At 45.5% G+C, this 14,330-nt stretch overlaps 1 protein-coding gene across 2 annotated transcripts in view; it reads left to right on the top strand.

Annotated features, from left to right (window-relative positions):
* grid1b (glutamate receptor, ionotropic, delta 1b) overlaps nucleotides 1-14,330 on the top strand; it is a 621,235-nt gene that overhangs the window by 430,144 nt on the left and 176,761 nt on the right. For both annotated transcript variants that reach the window (XM_080873797.1, XM_080873798.1), the window contains exon 4: nucleotides 2,471-2,676. In XM_080873797.1, the coding sequence (XP_080729923.1) occupies nucleotides 2,471-2,676 (206 nt within the window). The remainder of the gene's footprint in view (nucleotides 1-2,470; nucleotides 2,677-14,330) is intronic.

Consider the following 14,330-nt stretch of genomic DNA (forward strand, 5'->3'; position numbering starts at 1 on the left):
AAGTTAGCTCCGACATGTCCTTCACGTCAGCATCACAGCTCCCTCCTTTTTTCTCTGATAGTCTGTTTTTGCTCACTTTGGTCATGAATAAATGTCCAAAGGATGTCCAAAAATCAGCAAAGATGAAATAAAGTTTGGAGACTTTTGAATCTATGAGCTTTGAACAATCGTTGACAACAGGGCGTTAGCTTCTCAGACTTCTGATGAGCAGATATCTGCATATTCTGGGATAGCATTGACCAGTTTGAGCACCAGTGGCTTTCCTGCAGGTTCACACAGCATGAAGAGAGACTACATCACTATCTGTGAACACTTTAGCTTTGGTTAGCTTCAATGACCAGTTGAAGGAAACGGTTTCCCCTCTGATGTCGAAGCTGCGTTTAGCTAAATGATGTTTAATGAAGATGACTGTTAATTTGAAGTGGACAAATATTTAAATCCTGCAGTTCTGACAGAGTCACTGGTTGTTTAAAGGTGCACACTTGTGTTCTTTGATGCTAGTGCTAATGATCTAATGATACACCAGCTGAGGTACTATTGGAGACCTGTAGCAACAGATCTAAAAGAGCAATAAAGTCGACAGTGGGAGGTGGTCGGAGTGTAGTGGTGGCATAAATCACAGGATTGTTAACCTGGTGATTGCTGTTTACTAGGGGTGCTTATATAGATATTGAACCATTCGATACAGTGCTTTCGGTTTGGTACGCACAGGTATCAAACAATACAATTTTTTAAATTTATTTTATCAACTTTTCTTCTGACGATGCTGTCTGTGTCAAGAGCTCAGTGGATCTGTGTTCGACTACTCCGCCTAGGCTGCACTGTCGAGCGCAGATTCACTGAGCGCAGCGCAAGCTAGCAAGACAGAAGCTAAGCTCGTTGCAACATGGCAAACTGACCCTCCCCCACCCTCATTCAGATCTGGCCTTTGGAACTAATTTGGTTTTCATGTGACGTATGACCCTGAAGGTAAGCGCGTCATGGACTAAAGTAAAACAGTATGTTGCATGTGCCATGCAATGCTCAATTACATGGTGGGAGCTAGTGTGTTAGCGCAGTTAGCTCGTTAACGTGTTGGCCGTCCAGCCCCAGGCACGGGGCGATCCGCGGTAGCTCGTTAACGGAGATTTGCCGTGTTGTGGCGTTAACGTCATTTCAGATTAACGCTGACAGCACTAGTGGGAACACAACGAATATGACTGCACATTTACTCCGACATCATCCTAGTGCAAAGACAAGTGGAAGCAGACAAAAACAACAAGCAGCATGCTACAAACTTTACCCGAGTCATTTAGACAGCCGTTAGCACAGGATTCTCCTTATGGGCACCTGATATGTTTAATATGCTGCTGAGAATATAGCCCAGAAGAAGCGGATAGTAGAGCTTTTATTTTGGAAAGAGCCATTTCTCTGTAATAAACTCTCTTTTCCAAAGCTGAGGGATTTCTCCATCAGATAGATTTATTATTTTATTACTTTGTTGTTTCAGCAACATTAAATTTAAAAACTGTACTTTTGAGTTAAAATATATATTTATAATTTTAATAAATGACAAATTAAAAAGGCATGAACATTTTTTTGTATAGAAACAATATCAAACCGTGACACCAAAGTATCGAACCGAACCATGAATTTTGTGTATCGTTGCACCCCTACTGTTTACATCTTGTTTGAGAGCTCTGGGCATTGGGATCAGTTTTTCTTTGATTTCACTCTTTGTTTAGTGCAAGTTATTACTCAGGAGGTCAGGAAAAGGTCACGATTTAGATAAAAATGTGCCTGTTCATATTAATCCATTGATATACCCCTGATACATGTACAGTGTTTAAATGATGGCACAGCGTATGTGTATCTCCAAGACTCATCTATTTGCCATGCATCCTGACTCCTTCCCTACAACCTTCCTTCTGCATCATGATAGCGATCTTCTTCTGAAAGCAGATGGAGTTATAGAGCTGTTTTGGATGTTTGAATAGACGGGTTCATGCTGTGATCTCCTCCCGGTCTGCTCATGGCTGAAGTCACGAGGTTTCAGTCTGTTTTTTTCTGTCAGTTCAGTGGAAGAAATGTTGATTTAGATAATTGTTCCCTTTTCAGTTCCTGCTGAAGTTTGAGCTACAAATACACCATCAGTGAGTCATGCATGTAAAAGAGATCTGAGAGCTTGCTGCTGATATTCCTGCTGTGTGCTGTGCACTAATGGCCCTTCGTATCTTGTAGACTTTTGCTGTTGATGCATATGTTTTTCACAAAGGCAGGACACGTGGGGTGGTTGATGGAACAGACGACAGATGCCACACAGCCGTCACTTTGACATGTAAAGACTGTGTTGATCAGTTTGGGCTCAAGTGTCTGTCGCTGGCTGCTGATTGGCCACGGTCGTTTTTTTACTTTGTATGAGACTGCAGTAATGTCTTAGCACATCAGCAGTTGTGTGTATCTGACTCCGTGTTGTGTTTTCATCTTTCAGATATCCGCGGCCTGCAGGGTTTCCTCGACCAGACGTCCCGCCAGGGTGTCGACGTGGCGTTGCAGAGAGTGGACAGGAACATCAGTAAAATCTTCACCAACCTCTTCACCACCATGAGGACCGAGGAGCTCAATCGGTACAGAGACACACTGAGGAGAGCCATCCTGCTGCTCAGCCCACACGGAGCGCACACATTTATCCAGCAGGTCGGTCCAGCTCTGGTTTTTCTGGTGTGTTTACTGCAAAAAGTCGCCTAAAAATGCAATGAAGTGAGCAGATGAGTGCGATCAGTGTGTGAGTGTGTTGTGCTTAATGTATCTGAAGGAAACCACACGGCCCCTCTGAGGTCTTAGTAACACTAACTTTATATTTAACCGTGTTTAACTTTAGATTATAGATTTTTCTGTCAGTTCATTTTTTTCCCTCCTGATTTCAAGACTTCAGTTTTTGAAATCTGCTCATATCCTCTGACAGCAGAGGGTTTAACAAACACCTGCAGCTTCACAACCCTGCACGTAGAGTCTGCAGCTTTTAAAATACATCAAGCTAGTTTGTCACATAAGAACTGCCTAACAATCCAAATCCAGGCGTTACTTTTTTCAGTAACGAGTAATCTAACTAATTACTATTCCTATCGTTACAACGCCGTTACAGTTACTAACAAGGAAACACGGTCCGTTACTATTTTTCAACAAACAGACGGTTGAAGCTGTGTTCAGGTTACCGCATCTTATATCAGTTGCAGGAAGTAGCTGTAAGTAATCTGGACGCTACGGCTTTAAGCAGCTGCGCTCCCGCGGACGGTGATCATGATCAGTTTCTGGCACAACAGCTGGAGCTCAGGGGGCAAAACAATCACATGAGTGCTGCTGTTTGACTGAGGAAGAATAAAGGAGTCGTGGTCAATCACATGACCACTTAAAGACAAAGCAACAAGGTGACATGTACCAGTTTATAAACTGTGTTGATCGGCCAGTAAAACCAGAGTCATGATAAACAATATATACGCTGCGTTTGTTCCTCAATAGTTTTGTCACGTTTACTGTCTAAGGACAGCAGCGAGACCTCTCTGCTTATGAGCAAAACAAACAAACAAACAAACAAACAAACAAACAAACAAACAAACAAACAAACAAACAGGGGAAGTTTTATGAGTGACGTCGAGAGAGAGAGAGCAGAAAAAGAGAGAGCGAGTTTTGAGATGTGAGCGATTTGTGACGTTTAGCGTGTTTGGAGTGTGTAGTTCATGTGTAGTTAGTGTGTAGTGTTGTGGATAGTTTTGTGTTGTGTGTCAGAACAATGAGGCGACTGCTGTCTCCAGGTAGAAACAGGAGTGATACACCTGCTGCTGTCAGACCTGCAGGTATCAGGCTGTGATGTTTCCTTTATAGTGGACAGAAATGATGTTTTTGCAGTGGCACAAATAATTTGTGTGTCATCTTATTGAAGAACAGCTGATTGTTCTGTAAACAGTTTGAAATGGTTATTAAAAAAAATCAAGGTAAAAGGTAAATGGATGCAAATAAGTTTGTTGTTTGCAAAACTTGTGCATATGATTTTAAATTGACAATTTATATTTTCATTTAAAGTTATGAAATATGATCATCAAACATGTTTGTGGTTGTTACAGTAAAAATATAACTTCTTCTACTCTGATTTCATGTTGTTTGTCTGATTTTAGATCAGTTGTGTTAATACAGTTTGTCAAAATGAAAACATGACTGTAAATTCAGACACGTGAGGTTGTGCTGAAAACAATGAGACCAAACAAGGCAAAGTAAATCGTTTCTATAGGTGAAATGTGGACGAAACATCAGAGTGGTTAAAAATGGCCGATTATACCCTGCAGGAGGAATCCGACCAATCTTAAGCCCGGGAGCGAGTGCTTCTGAGTGCATGTCTGCAACAAGTGAGCGAGTGCACAGGGGGCAAAAATATTTGTTGAAGAAATGAGTGAGTGCATGCAGGAAACAGCTGAGCTGGTGAAAAACACGGAGCATGTGTGCAAAGTAAACTCGTCTACAAAGTGGAAAAAACCCAGCGTGCAAAATAAGAGCAGAGTGTGACGCAAACACCTGAGCGTAGCTGAGCAGCGAGCCGAGGGGGCGCGTGGCGGGAAAATAGTCTGCAGATGGATCAAAAAATAATGAGTGGCAGTAACGAAGGAGCGCGTGCAGAGGTGGAGCGAGTGGACGTGAAAAATGTGTGTGTGTGTTTTTCTGTTTGTCCAACCTGCACGTCCACGCGCACCGCCGCGATCACTGATCATTTGTAAGCCTGTGTGTGCCCAGGTGTGAGCGGCCACCTGGAGTGACAGATGGAGGCTTCTGACACACACACACACACACACACACACACACACACACACACACACACACACACACACACACACACACACACACACACACACAGCTGACTTTGTGAATTTATTTGTGTCCTGTCTTATGTTTCACAGCGACTTTTGTCCGCGGATCAAACAGCCGTATGTATAATTTGAATTATTTACTGAAGCGTGACTCTGTGAGTGTGTGTGTGTGTGTGTCTGTCTGTGAGTGTGTGTGTGTGTGTGTGTCTGTGTGTGTGTGTGTGGGGGGGGGGGCACGTTACAAACAGCAGCTCAGGCTCTTTATCACAAAGTTTGAATCTGTGGAACAACTCGACAATTCAACCTTCTTAACACGCACACACGTCAGCAGGGTTTATGAAGAAGGAAATGAAGATGAGCTACTTTCAGCCGCAGCAGGAAGCTCCATCAGATGAACGTCACCCGGCGGATCCGTGTATCCTCCTGGGATCGAACCAGAAATATCGTGCCTGTGAGGTGAACGTGTAAGCCGCTGCACTTAAACTATAACAACAATAACTCGGGAGGATGATGAAGCACAGAGCAGTGTAAGTGATGAAAACATCATTAGACGTGCGACTTAATAAAAGGAAGCATCAGAGCGAGGAGACGTCGAGTTATCAGCAAATCTCCTCCATAGATGTAAAAAGTTAAAGCTGCTCCAACGTGTTTATTCTGGACCCTGCAGACGGGAAGCAGAGCCGCTGGAAGCATCCTCACCTGCAGAGCAGGATTTCTGGAACGTTTGACATGCATTAGCATCATTTTGTGCAGCTTTAACGTTTTCATCTCTGTGTGGAGACAATAAAGCGTGTTAACATGATCATGTAAAGGAAGAAAAGTATGAAACACTTTTCAGTGATCCTCTTTCTAAAAAAATCCAACGTTTGTGTGCAGAATAAAGACGAGCGAGAGAAAAGTAAAGATAAGAAAATGAAAATGAGGGAGCAGGATGCACAGAGGACGAGAGAGAAATGAAGGAGAAGCAATAAAGAAGGTCAAGAATGAAGATACAAGTTAAGGATGAAAAACACGAGGAAAGAAGGACAACGGAGGAAAAGTGTGAAAAATAAAGAATGAGAGAAAGATGGAAGGAAAAGGAAGGAAGAGACGAACAAAAAACAATAAAGAAGGAAGTCGTGTGTGTGTGTGTGTGTGTGTGTCTGAGCACATGACACAGCACCAAGAACCTGCAGCTGATCAAACAACAAAAGCTCTGATCACAGACGCAGTTTGATCTTAAGGCTTGTTCATGATCAGAAATGAAACTGTATTTTTGTGACTTTCTGCCTTTGATCCGGTCAATATTTATCCGGGGCGAGTGATCATAATTCATGTGTGATTGTTGGCCACACACACAAAGGAAACCAGTCCGGTGACAGCTGTTACTTGGCAGTGAGAGACGCACCGTGCAGAGCGGCGACGGGGAACCAGCAGGCGCTGCAGGATGACGGCTGCTCCGTGTGCTCGGAGCACCGGCTCTAATCTTTGGTGTTTAACATCTGAGCTCCATAATCAAGCTTACTGTAAGTGTCAGTCGTTACAGTGATCACAGGGTGATACAAGGCTACGTCATAAAACCCCCAGTTTGCCTCTGTAGTCAGTTGCTGCTCTGAGTTATTCTGTACACACTGACCTGTGAGTGTGGAGACAGACGGAGAGGGAGGACGGCCACAGCTGGAAGCTTCTTATCTGAGAGCTAACAATGAGTAGGTGTGTTATAAATGTCCCGAGCTGTCAGTCAGCGGCTCGGCCCTCTTTATCTGCACAGATGAAACAGTCAGACTTTCCTCCGCCCGCTCGCAGCACGCTGATAACAAAGCAAAGAACGTGCGACCGTGTCGGCGCTCTGAGGCCGAGGCATTGTCAGGGAGAAACACGGCACTCTGGGAATTCAGAGCGCAAAGATGGAGGGAGAAGCAGCTGCTCCTTTTTAAAATATCTCACCTGCACAGTGTGTTTCTGCTTCTTTTTACTTTTATGCTGCAAATAGTTCAAAGAGACTCGTTTCACCTCTGCGTGCTTCATCAAACCCTCGGACGTGCACAAGCACGGAGGTGGAGGGAAAAACGTAGCTACTAATCTGAGCAGAGCGATCTGTTGCTTCAACACTTAAAGATGAACTGAGATTATTATTAGTTCACATTATTATAGCAGCAAAGTGAAAAAGGAAGAAAATAAAGAGAATAAAATGTAAAAGAAAAACACCGAACAACTACAGAGAAACACTTCAAATGTAAATACAGTAAACACACACACTAAACACACACACTAAACACACATGCTGCTCTGTGTGTGTGTGTGTGTGTGTGTGTGTGTGTGTGTGTGTGTGTGTGTGTGTGTGTGTGTGTGTGTGTGTGCTTAGACACTTCTCTCAGGTGTGTTTAACTAATAGTGCTAATGTCCATGGTTGACAGCATGTGTCTGTAAAAGAGTGGGAGGCTTGGGCTCAGAAACACAAATGTGTGTGTGTCTGACTGTGTGTGTGCGTGTGTGTGTGTGTGTGTGTGCGTGTGTGTGTTTGGATGCTGAGACATTCATTAGCACCGCGACATGACGGCGTAGGAGGGTGAGACAGAGCTGAATGGAAGTTGCACTCTTCAGTAATGTCATGGAAACCTGTTAAAGCTTTGCCAAGTTTTCACACTGCCAAACACACACACACACACACACACACACACACACACACACACACACACACACACACACACACACAGTGTATCCATGAATCTTGCAGCCAGAGCTTCTTCCTTTCAGTTGCGTTTTTCCTGCCTGCTTACAGTCGGCGTGGGACAAACTCGGTCTCCTCTCAGCATCTTCATGTTGCTCTGAGCTCAGAGACCTGAGAGCTGCAGCACACACAAGTGAAAGACGTGAGCTAGTCTCTGCTAAATGTGACTGCTGATCACATTACGAGTAAACCTCAGGATGCCATGACCTCCAGCACGCTGTGAGGCGTCTGCAGCCACGTGTGAAGTGGCGTAGATGAAGATTAGCACCTCCCAGTCTGAGAAGGGTTTTAGTACCCACTCCAGGTCGGGCCTGAGTTGCTCCTCTGATTGGAGGAGTTAAAGTATGGGGTGACGGAGCGATCGGTGAAGAGAGAGCTGAGTGTGAAACGGCCTGTTTGCATCTCTGCCTTCACCTGTGGTGATGATACGATGGCACGTCCTCCAGAGGGTGCCCCCGCTCTGCTGCAAAGAGGGTGGAGGCTTTGGGGAAATCTGGGAAAGTGAACGGAGCAAGTTTAAGGTCATTTTCAGGATTTCAGGTCTGCATACCCTAATCTAAATCTACTAGCAGAGCACTTATGAGGCATGTGAATGCATGTAACAGACTTCATTTCAAAGGATTTTTTTATCATGTGGCCCAGACCCTCACCCACCCTGGAGCTCAGGGTTTGCTCGCCTTGTAGATGTTAAGAGGTAAAAGTCGGCATTATAACACCTGACGTGTTCGTAGCTAATGAGTCCGTGGCTTTGATGACAGCGAGCCCCTCTCTCTGTAACTGTGGTTCATTTGCTTATAGAACAGTTAACATGACCTTGTGTCGTTATCAGATACAGGTGTGTAATCATTCAAAGGTCCGCCTCTCCTTTGAACAAACACTGTTAATTATCTGCACATTAGATTCACCGCTGAGGGTCACCCGTGGATTCGTCCTCCGCTACACTGAACGTGGAGTTTCGTTCCAGCCTGTGCTGTTTGATTTCACCTGCAGCTTCGTGCACAGGTTTGTGGGTGCAGCGTGGTGAGCAGGGGATTGATTTGTTAGATGTTTGGCGGTGGGGGGAAAGAGAAAAGAGAGTTTTTCCCTTAAGGTGGAAGTCTTCTGCTTTTTTCCTATTTTAATTCTAAGACTCGGTTGGTGTAGCTGCTCAGTTCATCGTCTGTAGGAAAAAGCTCTTTGAGCTGCTGCTTCTTCTGATTTGTGGCTTCTTACAAACACAAGGTGTGATCAAGAGGTGGGCGGAGCTTCTCCACCGTCTGTGTTACTCAGAAAGGAAACATTTAGAGATGCACCTGTGAGCGATTGGCTAAAATTGTAATCTTTGGTAATATTTAATATGAAAGCTTAATTTTCATAATGCAGCACAAACATGTAAAGAAAAAACAAACATTTTTTCAACGTGATCTTCCACTTCCAAGATGTTTTATGCACTGTTAGGTGCATGTAGACTGTGAGGCTGTGCCATCGTTAAAGTTTGGGGCTAAAATGTAATAAAAGCTGCACGCAATCATTTCATAAACTCTGATTTATTGACAAGCAAACACTGAAAACATGTCCCTGCACATTCTTCAAGCGAAGCAGGCACCATTGGGGAAAAGATGGAACCACCAGTGACGTCATACAGACAATAATTCAGCCTGAGGAGGAAGCTGGATGGTGGTGGGCTGCCAAGCGGCTTGCAGGAGGCACCTTGCACGACTGCTGACCTCACTCTCAGCAGAACGGTGTTGATGAAAACACCGGCAGCCTCAGCTGACGCCTCCGTCGCTGCTTCGGCGGAGCAGAAACGTCTTGAAGCACGTGTCAGGTGGCGCCGGCGCTGCTCTGTAAATCCTAATATGTGTCATTTCTTTTTGTTATAACAACGATGGCGGCATCACGAGGACGCTGCGCTGGCTTTTATTAGCGCCTCCATAATTCTCCGTCAGCTGTGAGTAGACTGTGTGAATCATTACAGAGTGTGTGAGTCCACACACACACACACACATGCAGAGGTGCGCACACTGCGAGCTGCCATGTGTGCAGCATCAGTCCCTGACTCTGCTCTGTCTGCCTCCTCTCTTCCTGTTATTTACCTCCAGGCCTTGAATTCACCTTGTTTCTCACTATATTATTTTATTTCTCCTCTTCTCTCTGAATTTTATCTGGTGGTGAAGAGTATGAGACAGAGAGGATAAATCACCAGAGGAGTGAAGTTTAGATTGGGAGGTGGGACGAAGCTCTCGGTCGCCAGAGGAGACACGCTGACTGACGGGATCCTATCACGCTGCTGAGCAATGATGGGTGACGACAACTACTGTGTGTGTGTGTGTGTGTTACATGTCCTCGGGGCAATAAACCCTCCTACAGCAAATAGAAAATGACCTCAGTAAACACAAACAGCCATTTTCTCCTCAGACTTTCACACTGTTGTTTGTTCTCCTCGCTAAAGCGACGCTGTGAGGTTTTTTCTGATGGTGGAGAAAGAAATCTGTGCAAAGGTTTATATTAAACACTAAAAGTAAAGAAAAGAAGCTTTACTATTAATTCCATTAGTAGATTTGTAAGCTTTTCATCTTTGCACAAACTATTCTTCATCTTCCAGGCAGCCTGACAGATGTTTCTTCCATGATTTCTCAGACCTCAACGCTCCTCACGTCTGGGGAGTCTCTGTCCATGAAGGATCAATTATGGAGATGTGATTTAGTTTCACCGCATGTACTCACCTGTGTAGATTCAGGGTCACTCAGACTTTAAACTCTGATCATCACACAAAGACTGAGTCACGGTTTTGAGGTCTGTAATGCCGTTATGGGTTTTTGGATTTCAAGTGAAGTGGCTTTACTGTCATTTTAACCAGATACAGTGATCCAGCACACAGTGAAGCGCGACTACGTTCATCCAACACCACGATGCTACTTATGACACGTAACAGGCAATCGACACAGTAACAGAACAGGACGATACAGACACACAGTGCAGTAGAAAAGTGCAACAATGACAGTGGGTTGTGCAAAAAACTGAGAATTGTGCAAAAAGTAGCTTGATGTATTAAAGTGTGCGTGAGACTGAGCAGATTTCTGATCCGTCCTCTTCTCATATTTGTCTCAGTACTTTAGTTGGATTATTAGCTCTCTTAGTCTCTTCTCTGTGTTTTCATGAAGTCAGCCTCTGTCTCCATGTTTGTCAACTCTGTGTCTCAGTATTAGTTATTTCCTGTTTTATTTTGGCGGTCTCTTGCTCTCATGTTGCGTCCCGTGGCTCTGTTACTGACAGATTATTCATTTTTGTGGTTTTTGAGTTCCTTGGCGATGGAGTCTTTGAGGCAGTCGTGTTGTCTTTGTTGGTGTTTGGACCTCCCCCGTGGCGATGACAGCGTGTCGCTGAACCACACTGCTGTTGCTCAGCGTTGATGCTCAGCGTGCTACACAGCCCCGCCCCTTCGTTGCAAAGTTTGAACTCAAACTTTTCCAGCTGAGGAGCATTTCTAACCTTTTATTGTGACGATTAGAAGCTTGGCCGTCTCCTCCTCTCCCGCCGAGACATTTTGCTTTGCCTGGTGAACAACAGGTCGGTCTTAATTGACTTGCCTCCTGAAACAAAAGTTAAAAGGTTGAACACAAAGAAACCTTTGCACAGTCAATGAGGCTCTTTCAGCGTTACTTTGACCTTTTGAGTTTCAGAGTTTGGTGTCTGAGGAGAGTCGGTACAGTTTCTGAGAGGCGAGTCTGTCCTCAGCACGACTCGGATGCAAGCGGCAGCCCAGCTGTTAGGCTTGTAAATTCTTGGATTAGAGAGCTTTTAAAGACAAGGTTGCTAGTTCCACTTTTCGAGCGTGTTTCTTAATCATCGTTAATCGCCCTCAGATTTGTTTCCCCGTCAAGATGGTCCTCGTGGGACACGAGAGAAGGACGGCATCGCTAATGAAGTGCAGGAAAGGAGGCGAGAGGAGAATTCAAGAAAAGGAGAAACCCTCTCCGCCTCCATAGGAAGCAGGGAACAAGGAAACGAGGAGAAAAACCTCTGACACACACACACACACACACACACACACACGCACACGAACACACACACACACACACACACACACACACGCACGCACACACACACACACACACACACACACACACACACACACACACACACACACTGTGTGTAACTTCAATAGAACAAGAAGAGAGAAAAGGAGACAAAGGAAAAAATCCGAGTTTGATCTGAATCTGAGTGAGGAGGAAACTTGAGGAATAATCAGGAACGTCTGCCTCAGCGCGGGACTAAAGAAGAGTCCTGTTAAAGCTTCGTGTTTCGAATGATTCAAACATCCATCGTGGAAATGAAATCAAACTTTGTCCCCATAATGAACTCCCACTGAGTGATGGATGAGTGTCAGCGTTGAACCTGTCTCAGGTTTCCGTCACGTTTGGTCCTTAAATCGGCCGATGAGGCGTCACGCATCCGCGCTCGTCTCCTGTTTGTCGTTTTTATCCATCTTACGAGGCTGTAAAGGCCGACACTGGAAACACATCAGCAAATCTGTGACTCATCTGGAACCAGGCTAGGTCTTCTCCGTCCACGTGGGCCGGGGGTGAAAGTTCACCCTCTGATCATGAAAGCAGCAGCGCCACACAAATATTCTGTAATAACGGGCAGCCATCGCAACTCGAAGACGTGCTCGCCAAGAACAAATGAGTCAGTGTAATAACGGTCTTTACAGCAGTATTTGTGTTCAGGCTCGTTCTGTCCGAGGTTGGACTCTCAGTTATTGTTGTTCGGCCCCATCATCTTGTTCCTGGCAGCTCTTACTTCCGGAGCCCCCGATAACAGGAAGTGCTTCTTTGCTGCGAACCTGACGCGCTGCCGTTGTGACGTCACATTGCTGTGACTTACTCGTCCTTCTGTGCGTGTTGTAGCGGTGCAGGTGATGCGGCGAGACCGTAGACACAGCCGGCTCGCACACTACAGACGTGGCCTGTGCTCCGCCCACTACAGACGTGGCCTGTGCTCCGCCCACGGAGCTGAGCACATAAAAGCTTACTGTGAATAAAACACACGTGTCTGTGTGACGTGGTTTTCGTCCCCGATGGGAGGATCAGACTGAAGGCCGATGTTCTTCCAGTCCTGCTTCTCTTCATCGATCTGCCTGTTTTTGCTGCTGCTGCTGGTGATGAGGAGAAACTCAAGTTACCTGTAGCATCAGCTCCTCTATTTTTCCCCTCACTGTGGTTTCAGTGGTTGCCATGGTTACGTGGCGAGCTGCGGCAGCGAGTTCAAGTAGTTGAACCGGGGGGAAAAACAGAGGAGGAAATCTGTGGCTGTCTACGCCCCTCGGTGTCCGGCCTACACCGACCCTGTCAGCAGCGGTCTGCGGACGCCGTCGCAGCTTTTACCGTCGGTGACATAACCGCAGGACATCACGTGCAGGGCAAAGAGCGCCTGCATGGGTGCGTAGGGAACTTTTTTAAAAAGGTCAAACGTGAAAGTGTTTGGTGCCTAAAGGATAAGATCAATAAAATCACGTGAAGAGCACTTTCTTCATAATAGTCTCCAGCTGTTGGGATCATCTGGCGTCTAAAGTAAAGGAATTCTTTCAAGGCCTCTGACACGGATAACCAGCAGGAAGTGGACTGACGTTCGGACACACAGTGGATAAATGTAACACATGCACGCTCGTGTTAATGGGTGTGATGGCACATCTGGTTACTGGCTTCGTGTTATGTTGTGGTGGTTTATACGTGTTTTATTTCGAGAGGTGGCTTTCGTTGACACGCGTGACAACAGTGATCTTTATAACAGAAGCGATGGAGTCCCTATGCAAGACCGACTCCACCCATTGGTTAGTGAGGTCCTGTCGTAAAGCCTCTGAGCATGTTGGTGATGTAGGTGGCTGGATGTGCAGAGAGCCATGGGGCTGCCAGACGGACCGATTACTCGCTGCATAAATACTTATGACTGACGGCTCGTTAGCCAATCAGATTACCCGGACTAATCGAGCTTTCTGTAATAAAAAACATAATTGATGAAATTAGCTTCACGTGGTGTTTGTGTTGTATACAAGTTAGCAACAGATGCCACAGACCCAGCTTATTGTTGAGCGAGGACGGCAGGTGGGATGACTGCCCCTGCTGGCCGAGAGAAAGAATGCAGGCTGAAGGCTCTTCAGCTCTGGCTTCACGTTTCATAGCAGTGCTTCCTTTTTATCTTTCTGACAGGAACTGTGGAGAAATAAAATAGTGTTGCCTGAGTTCAGGGAGAACATCAAATATTTCTTTGGGTCCTCTCCTGCAGAACCTCACGCTCACAGATTAAAAACATAAAACATAATCTGGGCTGGGCATGTGCAGAAAAGGTCACTTTGACCCTCTGGTACTTCTTATCATTCCTGTCACTCATGCTGTTTTCTCATTTTTTTTTTAACAAACCTTCCAGTTTTTTGTCTTTTTTTAACAGATTTTTGTTTATTCTGCTGCTGACAAACCAGTTAAAGCTTCATCAGGCGAGGAGAGAGGGCAGAGTGACATGTAGCAAAAGAAAAGCGAGTAGTCATCCTGCGTGCAGCACGATAATTGATCTCACCCACATCACCTCTCTGCTATAATTGGAGCACTCACTGTAAATGCCCCGGCCTCTGTCTAATTGCCTGGAAGGAGGCGGAGGTGAAGAATACTTGACAAGCATTAGCGCTGATTGGAGATCAGCGCCGCAGACGTCAACTTTGGCTGGTCGGGTCACAGCCTTCACGCAAACTGAGATTATAGAGCGAAAGGTGCATGCGTAATTTTGAATGCTTCAGGCAGGTCGTTGCTAAA

This window comes from Rhamphochromis sp. 'chilingali', assembly GCF_963969265.1.
Source record: "Rhamphochromis sp. 'chilingali' genome assembly, chromosome: 22".
NCBI lineage: Eukaryota > Metazoa > Chordata > Actinopteri > Cichliformes > Cichlidae > Rhamphochromis > Rhamphochromis sp. 'chilingali'.